The sequence below is a fragment of the Gorilla gorilla genome, chromosome 1, assembly GCF_029281585.2.
Source record: "Gorilla gorilla gorilla isolate KB3781 chromosome 1, NHGRI_mGorGor1-v2.1_pri, whole genome shotgun sequence".
Lineage (NCBI taxonomy): Eukaryota > Metazoa > Chordata > Mammalia > Primates > Hominidae > Gorilla > Gorilla gorilla.
The window spans coordinates 89,318,977-89,337,076 of NC_073224.2; the positions used below are offsets into that span (position 1 = coordinate 89,318,977).

General features: G+C 50.5%; 1 protein-coding gene across 2 annotated transcripts in view; it reads left to right on the forward strand.

Annotated features, from left to right (window-relative positions):
* CD247 (CD247 molecule) overlaps positions 1-16,331 on the forward strand; it is an 87,307-nt gene extending 70,976 nt beyond the window's left edge. For both annotated transcript variants that reach the window (XM_019026211.4, XM_055365159.1), the window contains 7 exons: positions 6,596-6,699; positions 7,964-8,020; positions 8,714-8,794; positions 11,946-11,978; positions 12,906-12,962; positions 13,905-13,940; positions 15,215-16,331. In XM_019026211.4, coding sequence (XP_018881756.1) covers positions 6,596-6,699; positions 7,964-8,020; positions 8,714-8,794; positions 11,946-11,978; positions 12,906-12,962; positions 13,905-13,940; positions 15,215-15,280 — 434 coding nt within the window. In that variant the 3' untranslated portion in view covers positions 15,281-16,331. The remainder of the gene's footprint in view (positions 1-6,595; positions 6,700-7,963; positions 8,021-8,713; positions 8,795-11,945; positions 11,979-12,905; positions 12,963-13,904; positions 13,941-15,214) is intronic.
* Positions 16,332-18,100: the final 1,769 nt, after the last annotated feature.

Consider the following 18,100-nt stretch of genomic DNA (forward strand, 5'->3'; position numbering starts at 1 on the left):
GCTCTCTATGTGAGAGGAACCCCAGAGGCACTGGGATAAGGTAGATTGAGAAGGGACTTTGCATCAGATGCACTCAGAAAATCTCTAGCCATGTGACCTATTGGAGCCTCAATGTCATTATCTGCAAAATAGAATTGGTAATAATTCTGCCCGTATTGTGCAAGGTTGTTCTGAGGATTAAGCCAGATCATGCAAGTGCAAAGAGCTCTCTAAACTGTATGCTTCATGCATATGTTACATCATGATCATTTTGTGAAGTGAGGAGTTCTCAGAAAGTCTACACACTACTGAGCTCCTACTGTGTGCCAGGCACTTTGTACACACCCATTATCTCTTTTTATTTTTTTTGAGACGGAGTCCCACTCTGTTGCCCAGGCTGGAGTGTAGTGGCATAATCTCCGCTCACTGCAAGCTCCACCTCCTGGGTTCACACCATTCTCCTGCCTCAGCCTCCTGAGCAGCTGGGACCACAGGTGCCTGCCACCACGCCCGGCTAATTTCTTTGTATTTTTTAGTAGAGACGGGGTTTCACCATGTTAGCCAGGATGGTCTCGATCTCCTGACTTCATGATCTGCCCGCCTCGGCCTCCAAAAGTGCTGGGATTATAGGTGTGAGCCACTGCGCCTGGCCCCCATTATCTGTTTTTATCTTCACACACCCCTGAAGAGTGTGTATCCCCGTCCTGGGCTGGGAAACCTGGCCAGGTTCTGTCCCCGACCGTGGCATGATGGGATGGGAGGTCGGAGGGCCGTCCCCTGCTGTCACTCCTTGTACCTGCAGAGCCTGTCAGCATGCGCCACTGTGCAGGGCACCCCACAAACTTTACCTCATTGCTCTGCACCCATGAAATCGGTCTTGTCAAAGCCCTTCTGCAGATAGGAGAATTGACGCTCAGAGAGGTTAAGAAAACTGTTCTAAAACAAGCCAATAATGGGGCAGATTCCACATTTGAGTCTTAGAGTCTTTCTGACTCGAAGACTTATTATGTTCTTTGCTCTTCTCTAAGCCTGTGATGTGCGGGTGAGGAGGGAAAGGTGCAAATGAAACTATAAGGCACCATCTGTGCTTGCCAGAGCCAGTGGTGGGGGGCGGACTTGAAGTGAAACGTTTACAAGCCGTTGTGACTAAGTGTCAAAAGTGGGCAAAATGGCAAGGGCTGTGAAATCGGAGGTAGGTGGAACTCCGGATCCTGAGCCCACAGGTCAGGTGCATCGAAGCCATAAGGCTAAGAGAAGTACCTGGAGTCAGGAGACCCAGGAATTCCCTTCCAGCTTTGCCACTAACCTGCAGGTGTCCTTGGTGAAGTTGCTTCATTCCTCTGATCTCAGTTTATCCACCTGTGAATTGGGCCCAAAAATAGCCCCCTGTTTGTCTCCTGGCACTCATAAGAATCAAACTCCATCAGACACAGGAAGTCACTTTAAAAGTAGAAATTAGGGTTCAAATGAGAAGAATCCTTACTAGTTGGATGTGAGTAAGTCCCGCAGATGCCCAGCTCCGAAACAGGATTTGCTGGAGAAGGAGGTTGACTGAAGGGGAAAGGGCACCAGCATGTATTTTCAGCCTCAGGGTAAGGCAGGACCAGGTTGATTAAGGCCTGATCCCTGTTAGCAGAAGTTCACAGTCTGGCTCAGAGACAGACAGACAAACAACACAATTCAAGTAAATCTCACCCAGAGAAACCAGATTCTGTAAGGATAGGTGCGTCTCCCCCAGGGTGCACTCTGGGGCTCCAGAATCTTCCTGCTAATGGTCAGTACCATGAGACTTCCTGAATTCAGGGCTTTTTTTTAATGAAGATGACAAAAGGCTATAAAGGGATGGCGAGGCTCACTGTCACTAATTAGAATCACAACACTTAGATACAATGACCCGTATGCCTAGATACTCTGTGATCATCTTTGGCTGCCCCCAGCCTCCTCTGAGCATCTCACATGGCCTATTCCTGGGATCTTGCTACAGGGCAGGAAGGTTCCAACTTACCGTGCATGGGCTTAAAGTAGAAATCATGGCAGTAACAATACGTGGCAAAATGGAACACATACCCTTATGGGGTCCTTCACCCCATAAGAATTATTTTATTTTATCCTCACCCCATAAGAAGTACCATATTTGGCCAGGCACGGTGGCTCAAGCCTGTAATCCCAGCACTTTGGGAGGCTGAGGCAGGCAGATCACTTGAGGTCAGGAGTTTGAGACCAGCCTGACCAACATGGCAAAACCCCATGTCTACTAAAATTACAAAAATTAGCAGGGGGTAGTGGTGTGCACCTGTAATCCCAGCCACTTGGGAGGCTGAGGCAGTAGAATCACTTGAACCTGGGAGGCAGAGGTTGCAGTGAGCTGAGGTCATGCCATTGCAGTGAGCTGAGGTCATGCCATTGCACTCCAGCCTGGGCAACAGAGTGAGACTCCACTTAAAAAAAAAAAAAGTATCGTATTTAACCCTCACCACCATCTAATGAGACAGGTAGTATTGTTATCCCCATTTTACAGATGAGAAAACGAAGGCTTAGAGAAGTTCCATAATACACAGTTCAGAAGTACAGTGTATAAGAAGGACCAAAGCTTTAATTTTGTTGCATCTGTTTGACAGAAATTTACATTTGTTGTAGGGTATGGCTGCATCTCTGCAGAAGGCGGGGCTTCCCTCTCACATGCTGTGGCCCCTGTAATGATGCAGGTCTGAATCTCAATCCATTCATGGCCATGCAATGAAGTCCCCATGCCCAGGTTCCACTCCAGGCCACTTAAGTCAGAGCCTCAAGGGAGAGGGCGGTGGATTGAGAGTCTGTGTGAGAATGCTCTATTAGTCTCTGGGGCTCCTTTCAGATGCTGAGGTTCTCCTGGGTGCTGTAATCTTGGGTAGGGATCAGGAACATTAAATAAAACAGCTTCTCCACTTTTACAGAAAAGTAGCTACCGTGTAATACCCTGAAACCTCCTAGGAAGCAGCTGCTGGTCCCTTTGGGATGGAATTGGTAGAAATATGAAGAAGCCACAGGAGCGCGCACAGGGAAGAAGCCAGGACCAAGTAGAGAGTGGTGATGCGGTGCCTTTGAGCTGGCATCCTGCAAAACTGTCTGTTGTCCAGGGAAGCTCCTGCACCTTGTGTGTGGCCTCAAGAGCTAAGCCTTAAGCCCCATGAGGGCAGGGACTCAGAAGACTCGACCCAAATATCAGCCATCATTGTCTTTTGATTCTCATCACAACCCTTAAGGTAGATATGATTACCCTCCATTTAATAGATGAGGTAACTGAGGCCCAGAGAGGGAAGTGACTTGTCCAAAACCACACAGCTAGTAAGTGGCAGAAGTACTCGAACCCACCTGCACGCAATCCAGAGTTCATTCCATTTCAATAGTTCCCAGCACAGAGCAGATGCCCAATGAATATTTAATTAATTGCGTAACTGAATCAGGTCCTGCATCCCTGCATGGAGCTTTCTGGGCCATGACTGTCTTCCTCAGGCCCATCTCTCCCAGCACAGGCATAGTGGGACCGAGGAGAGGAGGGTCCTACACAGGGAATTATGTTGGGGTTAATATCCTCTCCTCCACCCAACCACACACAGCACACTTGTCATCAGTCATAAAACTATGCAGAAAGAAAGGAAGAAGGAAGGAGGGAAGGAAGAAAGGAAGGAAACTTGTTCATATTATTTATCTCAGGGACGTGCCCAATCCCCCTGCCCCTTTGTGTTGTGCTGAGTCTGCACAACACAAAGAAATATTTCTTATTTGTGCTAAATTTACTGTCCAGTAATTTTTCTGTTCTCATTTTCTGTGACAAGCAGCTGAGTGATTTTCTCCTGGCTTTTCTTCTGAGTCCCAACCAGTCCCATAAATCGCCACGGTTATCTCCTCTGCAGTCCTCATAGCAAAAAGTCACCCCAGCTTTGGTGGCCTTCATGGGGGCTGGCTTGTCCCCTAGAGGCCTTTAGATCGTCCCTAGGTCAGTGAGGACTTCCAGCAATACCTTGGGGCCAGAGGGCAGGCACACCTGGGGCTGGGCCCAGCATCTTCCTCATCACTGAAGCTCAGCCCTGAAAAATTCCATGATATCGAGTGATTGTCTACCCTGTGCCCTGCACTCTGATGCCGGGGCTGGAGGAAGAGGCAATAATGAAGATGCAGCCATTGGTCTTAGGTGCTGACAGCCTAGATGGAGGGGCATCTGAGTCCTGAGGAGTTGGGTTTGTAGAGCGCTTTGGGGGATATAGGCTCTTGAACCGACATCCTCTCACTTTTTCCTCAGGGGCTCAGGTGGTGGGACAGTCTGATTTCAACAGGTGTTGAGTGAAGGGGTAGAATGCAGGCCTAGAAAAAGATCTAGCTCAACAGGCAAGGGGGTAGAAAAATATGGGTGTGTTCAAGGAAGAATGGGGTGTAAAAGACAAGAGCAGAGGGACAGGGTGGCACAAAGCTGTGGTCTTTTCAGGCCTGGACTGGTTATGGCAGAGCCCTAACATGGCTGGACAAAGAGCTTGGACTCTCGTCCGAGTGGCTGGGTCATCAATGGTCTCTGGGCAGGGTCTGTGGGAAGTTTGCAGAGATCAGCTGCCTGGGGGCAAGAGGGGTCCTAAATTAGGGTTGGAGTCAAAAGTCAGGGGACAGAGGGATTCAGGGTGGTGGGGGTAGGGACACTGGTGGCTGCCTTTGAATCATCTGCTTCCATAGTTCGTCGGGGAGGCCAAAACGTTGCTGGCATGGAGGGATAGGCAGGGCTGGCCCAGGGGCAGGAAGGGGGCGAGAACTGCTAGGGATCAGTCCTGGGCTGCCTGTGACCGTGTGCTCTGAACCCGAATCCTCGGTGCCTCAGTGTCCGAGTGTGGGTGGCAGGAGGATCTGACGATGATTACATTTAAGGCAGTGTCTGAAGAAATGTTAGTTTTCACCCTGTTCAACAGAAGAGGCAGCTGACAGAGCATACATAACCTGCCCCAAATCACACAGCCAGAAAGAATGACAGCACTCCCACATATGGCCTCCACTCCCTCTGCCCTCATCTGGGTCCAAAGGCCACCAGAGGGCGCCCAGGCCTTGGGAGACAAACACTAGCGGGGCTGGCCTGGGACCTCTGCTCTAGTTACCAGGCAGGGGTGGAGTGAGATGGATACCACACCCTGTTTTACAGGTTGAGTTGCTGCACATTTACCTAGTAGGAAGTATGGTCAGACTAAAATCCGAGTCTCCTCATTGACAGTGCAGTGATGTTCCAAATAAAGACACTAACTTTTTAAATTTTTTTTTGAGACGGAGCCTCACTCTGTGTGCCAGGCTGAAGTGCAGTGGCGTGATCTCGGCTCACTGCAACCTCTGCCTCCCAGGTTCCAGCGATTCTCCTGCCTCAGCCTCCAGAGTGGCTGTGATCAAAGCTGCCAGCCACCACGCCCAGCTAATTTTCGTATTTTTGGTAGAGATGGGGTTTCACCACGTTGGCCAGGCTGGACTTGAACTCCTGACCTCAAGTGATCCACCCGTGTCGGCCTCCCAAAGTGCTGGGATTACAGGTGTGAGCCACCGCCCCCAGCCCAAAAATGCAAACTTTTAGTTAACCAGAGTATTTAGTGTATCTGCATTCTTCAGCCCATTGTACTCCAATGGCAGTGCCAACTAAACGTGCATTAACTACAGCTTGACAAAGGTTAATATGGCACTAGGAGTTAGGGGCCCCTGGGAAATTTGCAGTGGGAGAAGCTAACACAGAAGGGACCTTTGAGCTGCATTTTGTAGGATGCATCAAATGTTACCAAATAGTAGGGTTTCAGGGAGAGAAATGGAGGGAACATGAAGAGGGAACAGTGAGTGCAAGGCACATGGCAAATAGTCTGGAAGAGCAAGGCGTGTCCTGGGAATGGGGTGTGTGTAGTGGGAGGAGGGGAGACAGAGAAGGCTGAGGCCATGGAGCTGGGACTAGGGGACAGGGAGATGCTGGGCCTAGGTGGGGAGGGGCACCAAAGGTACCTCTGTCTGTTGGCCATGAAACCCTTCAGGGCACAGGGAAGGGAAGCCGAGCACCAGATCCCACTGTCCTAGGCGGGAGAGTGCTTGGCACTGAGGAGGCAGGGAGTGGGGGAGAGTTAACCCAGATTCTCCCTGTCCTAATTAACTGTCAGATATTGAAATGATCTCATTTGACCATCATTTGACCTATTGTCTCCCTGTGGGTAGGCCTCAGAGCCACATACCTCAGGCCAGGAGTACCATTCATCCAGACGTGAACATCTTCCCGAGGCTTCCAGAGTTCTTGGTTCACACAGGGGCTAACATGGCTGGGCTTCTGTTGCAGTAGCAGGAGCTCTGTGCACAGAGAACAGCCTCATCTGCTCGCCTTGTTTCCACCTCCCCTCCCATTGCCTCAGGTTCTTTGGCCCCACAGCGGCCACATCTGCCGTTGGTGCCAATAGGTTTTCCAGGAGCTGGTTGAGGTGGGAGGGAGGGAGAGGGTTGTGATCAGGCTGAGGCATGGGGATTGGATATAGTCTCCGTGTCATGATTTATTTGGTCAGTCAGTCCTAGTGCCACCCTGGGGTAATGGGGATGTGTTCTCATCACCTTGGGCCTAGCTGACCAACTTTATCTCTTGGCACAGAGGCACAGAGCTTTGGCCTGCTGGATCCCAAACTCTGCTACCTGCTGGATGGAATCCTCTTCATCTATGGTGTCATTCTCACTGCCCTGTTCCTGAGAGTGAAGGTGGGTACCACTGGGCTTTGGGAGGAGGGCACGGGGTCCCCCACTTGATGGATGTTCAGAGGGGCCTTGGTCTTGGAAGGTCTCAAGCTTGGGTGGTGCCTGGGGCTTGGTATCCAGGAGCAAAGCAAGGACCAGCCAAGTGTGTGCCTTGAGTGGGCTGAGGAGGAGGTGGCAGTGTCTGGCTGAGATGGACAGGGTAGGAGGGAGAGCCTGGTGCTAGGCACCTCCATGACAAGCCGTACAAATGTGTGCACATCAGAGTGTCCCAGGGAAGGCGATGCTACTGGTGACAAAGGGGCTTACACTCAGGCAGAGGTCCTTCTTTCCAAGTGTGAATGAAGGCCATGTTAGCCTTTCTCTTGAAAAGGCCCTTTCCTCATCTGTAATTGGGGGAGCTGACCAGAGCATGGGTTTTTCACTTGGTGCCTTGCAGACCCTGGATTTCTTTGTGGGGCTGGTCATGGTGTGGGCAGAGATTGGAAGAATTTAGGAGTAAAGGGGAGAATCCAGTCCCAGTCATCACTTCGGTGCTTCTCAACCCATTTCTTGTTTGAATTTTGGACTTTGGCATAATATTTTATTTGAAAAACCAAATCTTACTGAGTTTCTTGTTTTAAGTTTGAAAATGCTGCCCTAGATGATTTCTAAGGTTGTTTCCAATGCTCTAGATCTGTAAGACATTGCAGTTTCTCCCGCCTGAAGCGGCATGAAGTGAAGCAAGAGTAAGGCTGTGTCAGCTTCCAACAGATGCTCAGGACACTAAGCGAACGCGAGGCTTCCTGGGCACCGGGGCAGCCGGGCGATGGCTGAGGGCTGGGCGAGTGATGCACGTACAGTACACTGCTCCGGGGGTCAAGATAGGAGGCGGGATCTTGATCAGCCGCCATCCACCCTGGATTGTCCTCAGAGTCCCCGGAGGAAGGGATCCTAGAGAATACTCATGTCCCCGGGGGCGCAGACCAAGAACCTTACACCTCTGCGCACACGCGAGGGCGCTAGCCCGGGAAGAATAAACTCCAGCGGGTCCTGGGCCAGCGTGATGTATGCACGTGTCACAGGCGGGAGGAAAAAGGACAGTTGGGCTCAGAAAAAGGGGCTGCCACGCCCCGGCCCCTGCAAGGGCTCAGCCCCAGGAGGCAGGGCAGCATTGTTAGTTGCCAAGGAGCGGAGTAGGGCTGTCCCTCGGGTCGCCGCGCGCCCTGGCACCCCGGCTCCCCTGCGCGCCCTCGCGGAGCAGTAACGCGCTTTGCTCTCTGTGTTGCAGTTCAGCAGGAGCGCAGACGCCCCCGCGTACCAGCAGGGCCAGAACCAGCTCTATAACGTAAGTCAGCCTCGCCGTAGACCCTCCGGAAAGGAAGGGCAGTCTCCTCCTCAGACCTAGGGAACACGCCCGCCAGAGTCTTGGGTTTAGGTTTGGTCCCTGGCTATCACCTCTGCGACCCGGCTGCAACTTGTTTAACCTCAGTTTTCTAACCCACAAAACAGGTGTAGTAATTGTACCTGTCTCAAAGGGCGCCATAAAGATTGCATGCTTTAATGTCTTGATGCATGGAACGAGCTTAGTCTAGTGCCTGCCACTAGTGAGCCCCCAAGCCATCAGCAATTTGCAAAGGCTAGAGGGGGTTGGAGAAGGAATGTATTAGAATCTTCCCAGCGGAGGGGAAAGCGATTTCACACTCCCTGTGCAATGGGACTGTGGTGAAATTGACTACCACCTCTGAGCCCCCGCTTCTCTATTTGCTCATGAGAATGTTGATCCTTATCCCGTTGGACTGATCAGCCTGTAGTACTTGGTGACCTTTGGGGATCCCATCCACTGTCATGTTAATGCGTGTTCTCCGAGATGTCCTCTGGGATGATGGTCTCCAGATGGACCAGTTACTATCCCCTCCCCAGCCTCTGCCCCTCTTTTTATGAGCCACCCCAGAGAGGGAAACCACACTCCCCAGTCCAGCTGGCTCCATCCTTCTGAGGTTCCTCCGTCTTGTGTCTGACACTTTCTTATCTGTTATAGGAGCTCAATCTAGGACGAAGAGAGGAGTACGATGTTTTGGACAAGAGACGTGGCCGGGACCCTGAGATGGGGGGAAAGCCGGTAGGGGTTCCTCTACCTTCCTGTGTGTTCCTGCACGTGTGGTGGGGCTCAGCCCAGGCTGCGGGGGAGGGCTCCTCAGCTCACTCTGCAACCAGACTCGACCCTCACATGTGTGGGCCCGGGACAAGAGAAGAGATGGAGACCCACTTGCTGCCGCACCCTCTTCCTTCCTCCTTGGCTCCATTCTGCATCTCAAGGGGCCTCACCCCCGGACGTGGCACCCCACTGCTCATGTCTAAGCTCTACCCACTTCCCCTCAAACTGCTCCTTGGCCATCCTGAGATGCACACACGGTGACACCATCTGCCCCAAGAGGACAGACCTGGTGAAGAGGTCCATACAGGAAGGGCCCAAGACCCCTGGATAACCCACATATGGTCGGGGTATGGTCCCTGGGGGGTTTGACCTCTTGGCTTTGTAGCCACTATACCTGTGGGTATACCTGTGGGTAGGGGAGCAGCTGGATGACACCACAGTAGGTAGGGTCCTCTGTGTTTTTTCCCCTTCATTCTGATTTCCTTCCTTTCTTCCCTCCTTCCTTCCTTCCTTCCTCTGTCTTTCTCTCTCTATTTATTTTATATTGACAAATTATAGTTCTACATATTTATGGGGTACAAAGTATTGTTATGATTTTTGAATATAATATGAAATGATTAAATTAAGCTAATTAACATATTTGTCACTTCAAATCTTTAACTTTTTTGTGACGAGAACATTAGCAACTTACTCTTAGAGATATTAAAATGTATAGTACTCACGTATTAACTATATTCAGCATGTTGTGCTGTTGATCTAAAAATAAATTACTCTTCCTATCTAATTGAGGCTTTGTACCCTGTGACTATCATCTCTCCATTCCCCCCATTCCCCAGCCTCTGGTAAACATCATGCTACTTGTCCATGCTTCAGTGAGTTAAACTGTTTTAGATTCCACATATAGGTGAGAACATGGAGTGTTTGTCTTTCTGTGCCTGGCTGATTTCACTTGGCATAATGGTCTCTAGTTCCATCCATGTTAGAGTGAATAACAGAATTTCTTCCTTTTTAAAAGCTGAATAGTATTCTATTGTGTGTATGTTCCACAGTCTCTTTATCTGTTCATTCTTTGATGGACACTTAGGTTGATTCCATAACTTGGTTATTGGTTTCTTTTGTTTTGTTTTCTTTTTTTTTTTGAGACAGCGTTTAGCTTTTGTTGCCCAGGCTGGGGTGCAACGGCACAGTCTCGGCTCACCACAACCTCTGCCTCTCGGGTTCAAGCAATTCTCCTGCCTCAGCCTCCCTAGTAGCTGGGATTACAGGCATGCGCCACCACGCTTGGCTAATTTTGTAGTTTTTTTAGTAGAGACGGGGTTTCTCCATGTTGGTCAGGCTGGTCTTGAACTTTCGACCTCAAGTGATCTGCCCGCCTCAGCCAACCAAAGTGCTGCGATTCCAGGCATGAGCCACCACACCCAGCCTTGGTTATTGTTAATAGGACTACAATCTGGAATCACAGGCATGAGCCCCCGCGCCCGGCCGTGGTTATTGTTAATAGTGCTACAATCAACATGGGAGTATAGACATTTCTTCAACAAGCAGACTTCAAATCTTTTGGGTAAATACCCAGAAGTGGGATTGTTGGGTCATATGGTAGTTCTATTTTTAGTTTTTTGTGGAGCCTCAATACTGTTTTCCACAATGGTTGTATTAATTTACATTCCCACCAAGGGTGTTCAAGGGTTTCCTTTTCTCTCCATCCTTGCCAACTATTGTTGTCTTTTGTCTTTTTGGTAATGCGCACCCTAACAAGTGTGAGGTGATCTCATTGTGGTTTTACTTTTTATCTCCCTAATGGTTAGTGATGTTAAGCATTTTTTCATATGTCTCTTAGCCATTTATATGTCTTCTTTTGAGAAATATCTATTCATCTATGATTTATTATGGAAGTTTTACAGTTTCAGGCCTTATGTTTAAGTCTTTAATCCATTTTCAGTTGATTTTTGTATACGGTGTGAGATAAGGTCCAATTTCATTATTTTGCTTGTGGATATCCAGGTTTTCCAACACCGTTTATATTGAAGAGACCATTCATTTCCCATTGTATATTCTTGGCACCTTTTGCTAATTGCTCGGCTGGGACCTATGTTACTATGTTGAATAGAAGTAGTGAGTGTGGGCATCTTTGTCTTGTTTCAGATCTTAGAAGAAAGGGAGGAAAGGCTTCAGCTTTTCCCTGCTGAGTGTGGTGTTAGCTGTGGATTGGTCATATGTGGCCTTTATTGTGTGGAGGCACATTCCTTCTATACCTAATTTGTTGAGAGTTTTTAGCATGAAAGGATGTTACATTTTGTCAAATGCTTTTCCTGCATCTAGTGAGATGATCATGATTTTTGTTCTTCATTCTGTTAATGTGGTATATCATGTTTATTGATTTCGTTTGTTGAACCATCCTTGCATCCCAGGGATTAATCCCACTTGATCACAGTGAATGATCCTTTTAATGTGTTGTTAAATTTGGCTTGTTAGGGTCCTCTTAAGCGCAGGGCTCAGGACAAAGGCCAGGGCTGTCCTGGTGTAAGGGCAGTGCTGGCAGATGCTGCCAGTGGTCACGCCTGTCCATCCAGCCCCTGTCCAGGCTGATCTCTGTGCTGGTTGTGTTGTTGCTGGAGTGAATGGGCAGTAGAGAGGCTGTCGATTTCATTGACCACTCCTCACCCCCACCATCCAAGTTTATCTTGCCTCCTCTCCTCTTGTCAGGACTAGGAGGGTGTGGGGAGGGTACCTTTCAGTAGGCACTCACTACCAGTGGCTGGCCCTGCTCCAAATGATGGTATGTGACTCCTTTTGTCTTCAGCCAAAAGTCCCACTTGTCAACTTATGATGTATGTGGGCATCCCGATGGCCTGCCCTGGGCAATGCTGGGCTTGGGTGGGCCCCTCTGGAAGAGCGAAGTGTGTATCCAGTTGCAGGTAACCAAGTATGAGCCATGTAGTGCCATGAGGGCCCCAACAGTGGCCTAGGCAAGGCTGGGGTAGCACAGGGAGGAGAGAGGCAGACGGCAGAGCCCCAGGAAACTGCAGTCAGGGGGCAGGATGGGGTTTGCTGTACTTTCATGGCTTGGGTTTGTGTTTCTCTCCCTCTAACGTCTTCCCCTTGTCTTTCCTAGCAGAGAAGGAAGAACCCTCAGGAAGGCCTGTACAATGTGAGTAGAGGAGACCTCACATTTGACCTTGGAAAGTTGGAGGAAGGGCTGGAGGAGGGCTCCGGAGGAAGGGCTGGAGGAAGGGCTGGAGGAGGGCTCCAGAGGAAGGCAGTTGCTCCTCACTCTGTGATCTTTGTCTGTCCAGACCTTCCCTTCTTGGATTGAGTAATGTCTCACCTGCTTGTGGCCTGCAGCAGCACCTGCTTCTAGAAAGTCTCCTTAGCTGAAAAGTGCCGAGTAATCTCCCTTCCCTCCCCAAACCCTGCTGCTGGAGTTCCCAGGTTGATCAGCCTGGGGTGTAGGGGGACACAGCAAGGTCAAGCTAGGCAAGGACAAGGTGGCTGGCCCCTTTGAGGGGCTCCTGTCCTGGGTGCCGAAGTCTTCTGAGTGTCCCCCCTTATAGGAAGGTCAACCTCACCCTCCTGGGTGTGACCCTGAACCCTGATTGTCGATCTGGGTTGCCATGCAGGAGACCCTTGCAGGTGGCAGCCTTCTGTGAAGGAGATGCCTCCTCGCCCCTCCTGCGGGGAGGGAGGGTTGATCTACAGCCCGTTTGGCTGTGTAAAGAGACAACTTGCTCAGATAAATGATTCTGGGGCTCCAGGTGAGCCCTTGTTTTGCCCAGTCTCTGTGTCTTTGTCTAGAACTCCACCTCCTATCTTTTTGAGCCTAACTTGAGCCCCTCAGCTCAGTGCAAAGAGCTGGCAGCTCAGAGGAGACTCCAAAGGGCTGAGGACGAGGGGGTTGGGCTGGAGCTGGTTGTGGGCAGAGAAGTTTGTGTGCATAAGGTTTGGAGCCTTGATTGTGGGAGCCCACCCTCCCTGCCACTGCTGCCAACTTGGGGATCAAGAAGCTTCCTCTTGTAGGGGAACCTGCTGCTTTCTGCATTAGTTGATAAAAATCAGTGTTCCACGCCCTCTTCTGCAGGAACTGCAGAAAGATAAGATGGCGGAGGCCTACAGTGAGATTGGGATGAAAGGCGAGGTGAGTGTTGCTGTTTCTTAATTTCCGAGGGAGTTCCTCTTGGTCCTCCAGACACGCCTGCTGCAGGCCTCCTTTCCCATCCACTTCTCATCCCAGCTGCAAACGCCCATGTGGTGGCCATCAGAGGTGAAGGCGAACCTGGCTGTCACCCAGCCGGGCAGAACATAAGAAACTAAGGAAGGGCTGATGCTCTTTCAGTACAGAAAACCAAATCTAGATTCTATGACAGCCTAAGCTTTGCAAAAGCATGTCCGTTTTAATAACAGGAAGCATCGAGTGCTTAATATGTGCTGCCGTGTTCAGTGCTCAGGACCACAGGTCCCAGGGCAACATGAAAACAATTCATCAACAATTAAGAATTGTTCATCAACAATTAAGAATTTCAAAATGGTGAGAGTGAAGCATTGACCCCTTCCAAGCAGGGGTTCTCTGTAGTTTTATTTAATTCCCACAACAACCCAATGAGAAACATGTGCCCTGCAAGGCACAAGGAGGTTAAGTGACTTACCCAAGGTCTTCTAGCTGGTAAACGGGCACGTGATTGAACTGACTATGCCAGAGCTCGTAACTGCTCAAAACAGCTGGTTGTCAGTGAGCAAAAATGACTAGCCAAGAACTTTAAGAGCTGAAGGGAAGCCCATTTATCTAAGCAGTGGGCAATATAGGTCCTGCGGGCGCTAGACCTTAGGAATCTGATGTCTGTGAGGATCTGAGTGGGGTGGAGCAAACCCAAGCCCCATCATGGCCAGGCCTCACCTTACTCTGCAGAGATGAAGGTCTGACCAGGGGCCTGAGGATCCTTCTCTCCCAGGGGCAGGGGTGCTGCTGGGAGACAGTTATCTCTGACTTCCTGGGTACCTTGGGAGGGGCCCTTGAGCAGAAATGCCACTACTGACTGCCTGACTTTCTAATCCTTTTCTCATTTCACTCCCAAACAACCAGCGCCGGAGGGGCAAGGGGCACGATGGCCTTTACCAGGTAGGAGCTGCCGGCGTCCCTTCAGTGGAAGGGGCACCACCTGACAAGGGGCAAGATCAAGGCCCCCACATTTTGCCTGCTGGTGGCACCAGCTCTTGCCAACAGCTGGGCAGGGCAAGCCCAAGGCACCCATTTAGGCCAGTGGCAACACCACTGCCAATAAGTCCCTGGAGCACAGCTGGGACTCGGCCATTCAAGCGAATTACTTGGCTCCAACCATGCCTTGCTTGGCCATGGCAGACAGAGCAGCAGCTGTCCAGAGGGTACGCGGCCTCCCCGCTGATGCAGATGGAGGCAAAGGACCACACAAGTGATTATCCTGCCTCTTTGGGTTCTTGTAGAACCCTCACTCTGCATCATTTCCTTAGGCCTAGTAAGATGAGAGGTTGGCTGGGAAGACTGAAGGAAAAAAAGCTAAGAAAAATGGCAGCTTCAAAAAGAAAATGTTATGTAGTTAGGTGCCTGGTTTTTGCAAATCAGTGCAGGCAATTATGCAAACTAAGCACGGTCAACCTACTTCTCTAAAACATGATCCCCAGAGGGTTGTCATTTCCCTCCTTCTGGCTCCCATGGGCTGTTCATAGCTCGTTCTTCTGACTCTAGTGTCAGGATGCCCAGCTTGCCTGAGTCGAGTGATATCAAAAGGGCCCCAGAAACTTACCTGTGTGTGGCTGCTGTTGATCCGTCTCCTTCCTGGCCCCTGGACTAGGGGGACAGGCATTCCAGCAGGTTTGGGGCCAGCCTTGTGGGCCTGTTCGTGACCAAGAAAACACTAGAATCACCGGGCCTGGGAAGGAAAGGAGGCTCACAGAGGGCTGAGGCCAAGGAGCCCCTCTTCTCCCTGTGACAAGTCCAGGCTTCCTTTGGGCCCAGGTGTCAGGGACAGCAGATTCTCTGGAGCAGGCCTGGGCCCTCCCCCCTGATTCCTGCCCAATATGGGAGGTGGGAGACTCCTTTCTCTTAGGTCCAACAGGAAGTTGACGGGGCCCAAGCACTGTAAGGCACAGCATTTGAGGAGCTGAGAAGAGGGGTGAGAATTTAGCTGGAAAGGAGTTGCTGCAAGGCCATTCCCGGCAGGGCACAGCACCCATCTACCAACGAAGCTGTTGCAGCCAAGGCTCCTGCCCGTGGGGCCAGGGGGATTATTCCTGGGCCTCTGGAGGCTGGGTGGGTGGTCACAGGGCTGTGCTGCAGAGACCTGTTGGCCTCTGGGTTGGCTCCTGCCCACACAGGCTACTGACCCACTCTTGTTTTCTGATTTGCTTTCACGCCAGGGTCTCAGTACAGCCACCAAGGACACCTACGACGCCCTTCACATGCAGGCCCTGCCCCCTCGCTAACAGCCAGGGGATTTCACCACTCAAAGGCCAGACCTGCAGACGCCCAGATTATGAGACACAGGATGAAGCATTTACAACCCAGTTCACTCATCTTCTCAGCCACTGAAGTATTCCCCTTTATGTACAGGATGCTTTGGTTATATTTAGCTCCAAACCTTCACACACAGACTGTTGTCCCTGCACTCTTTAAGGGAGTGTACCCCCAGGGCTTACGGCCCTGGCCTTGGGCCCTCTGGTTTGCCGGTGGTGCAGGTAGACCTGTCTCCTGGCGGTTCCTCGTTCTCCCTGGGAGGCGGGCACACTGCCTCTCACAGCTGAGTTGTTGAGTCTGTTTTGTAAAGTCCCCAGAGAAAGCGCAGATGCTAGCACATGCCCTAATGTCTGTATCATTCTGTGTCTGAGTGGCTTCACTCCTGCTGTAAATTTGGCTTCTGTTGTTACCTTCACCTCCTTTCAAGGTAACTGTACTGGGTGGGCCATGTTGTGCCTCCCTGGTGAGAGGGCCGGGCAGAGGGGCAGATGGAAAGGAGCCTAGGACAGGTGCACCCAGGGAGCTGCAGGGGCATGGGAAGGTGGGCGGGCAGGGGAGGGTCAGCCAGGGCCTGCGAGGGCAGCGGGAGCCTCCCTGCCTCAGGCCTCTGTGCCGCACCATTGAACTGTACCATGTGCTACAGGGGCCAGAAGATGAACAGACTGACCTTGATGAGCTGTGCACAAAGTGGCATAAAAAACGGTGTGGTTACACAGTGTGAATAAAGTGCTGCGGAGCAAGAGGAGGCCGTTGATTCACTTCACGCTTTCAGCGAATGACAAAATCATCTTTGTGAAGGCCTCGCAGGAAGACCCAACACATGGGACCTATAACTGCCCAGCGGACAGTGGCAGGACAGGAAAAACCCCAGTCAATGTACTAGGATACTGCTGCGTCATTACAGGGCACAGGCCATGGATGGAAAACGCTCTCTGCTCTGCTTTTTTTCTACTGTTTTAATTTATACTGGCATGCTAAAGCCTTCCTATTTTGCATAATAAATGCTTCAGTGAAAATGCAGCATTACTCTAAGCTTTATTTCAGCAGTCAAGCTTGTAATGGCAATTTAGTCATCAGTAAATCAGCAGGTTGCCCTTAGGGGAGGAGGGGAGCAAAACTGCTGATTCTCAGGAGAGAACAGGACAGTTCCTGGGAACGAGCACATGAGCACAGGTGCATCCTGCGGCCCGGAATGCGGCCATATGGATGGTGTCACACACGGCAAGTGGGCCGGGCATCCCGGCTAGGTGGCTGTGCCTTAGACAGAGAGAGTGGGGCTTGGTGCAATACAATGTGTCAGGATGGGCCCAGTCTTATGCCAGAAACAGAGGGGGCTATGGGAAAGGAGCCCTGCAGCACGGCACCAGCTTGTCAGGTGCAGGAAAACAAGCGCGAAAGGCTGGCCTGGCACCCAGGCATCAGAATAGACAGCATGTGAGCAGGTGTCCGGAAGTTATGCACAGCAGCTGACGCCACAGTGCAAAATGTCTCAGTGCATAGGGTTTGAGGGAGGGATGGAGGACAAGTCTTTTAGGCGTTTCTCTCACAAAAGGTGGCCCCTGTCCCTAGCAGTATTTCCTCTAACTGCAGTGGCTATATATAAGGCCCCAATTCAACAAGTCCACCAACTAATATTGTGTAAAGACTGAAATCTATACCTTGACATTTTCAAAAAGGAAATCCAAGACCATGACTGTTAAAAGCCCCTGAAAATTTGGGATTCCAACAGGAGCCACGCACATCATCACTAGGCATATTTAACAATTCACAGGCAACTCATAAGGAGAAGGCATTTGATTTGTAACTCAGCCTCAGGGGAATTCTGCTACTCACTGGGCTTTTAAAACTGAAATCTGGTTTATCTATTAGTGAAAGAGAGTGCCTCTCACATCGAGGGCTTGTGCTAGACCAAGTTTCAAGGTCAGCTGACATATATACAGGCTGTGTGACCTGGATGGCTGGTTTGAAAAGTGAGTTGATCCAATTCTGTCAAGAATATGTCTTAGTCTGGGCATGGTGGCTCATGCCTGCAATCCCAGCATTTTGTGAGGCTGAGGCAGGAGAATCCTTTGAGCCCAGGAGTTTGAGACCAGCCTGGGCAACACAGGAGGACCCCGTCTCTACAAAAAAATACAGCTGGGCATGGCGGCATGTGCCTGTGCTCCTCGCTACTTGGGATGCTGAAGCTAGAGGATCACTTGAGCACAGGTCAAGGCTGCAGTGAGCCGAAATCCAGCCTGGGTAACAGAGGGAGACCCTATCTCAAAATATATATATACATATAATTTTTTTATAACATGTCTAAAGAGGCAAAAAGAAAAGCTGGCAGTGGGCAGTGAGCTATGGTGCTAGAGCTAACCTGGGGCGTGGGCCATATCAGGCTACATGCAAGGTAACCACACAGACAGCAAGCTGGGGGAGAACTGAGATATGCTCACAGAAGCAGGGCTGAGAAACCAGTTTCTGAGAGAGCAAAGCCCTGAATCCGAGGGGAGAGCGGCTAGCCCTGGAACTGCCAGGGTTCCTGTCTTTCCTGAGGTCTGGCAATGCCTTCTCCACAGCACAACTGCACTCCCTCCATCCTAAGACACTGTTGGTTACTGATGTATCAACTTATTTCAAGGGCAAAAACACTAAATATCCATTGTAAGATGTAGATCTGTTTCATGGGTTAAAATGTGAAGATATGCTTAGAATCAAGGAAACATGGAATTTTACTTGTATTGAGGAAACACATTATATATATAAAGATGGAAGCTTTCAATATTTTTCAAACGTTTATTCAAATG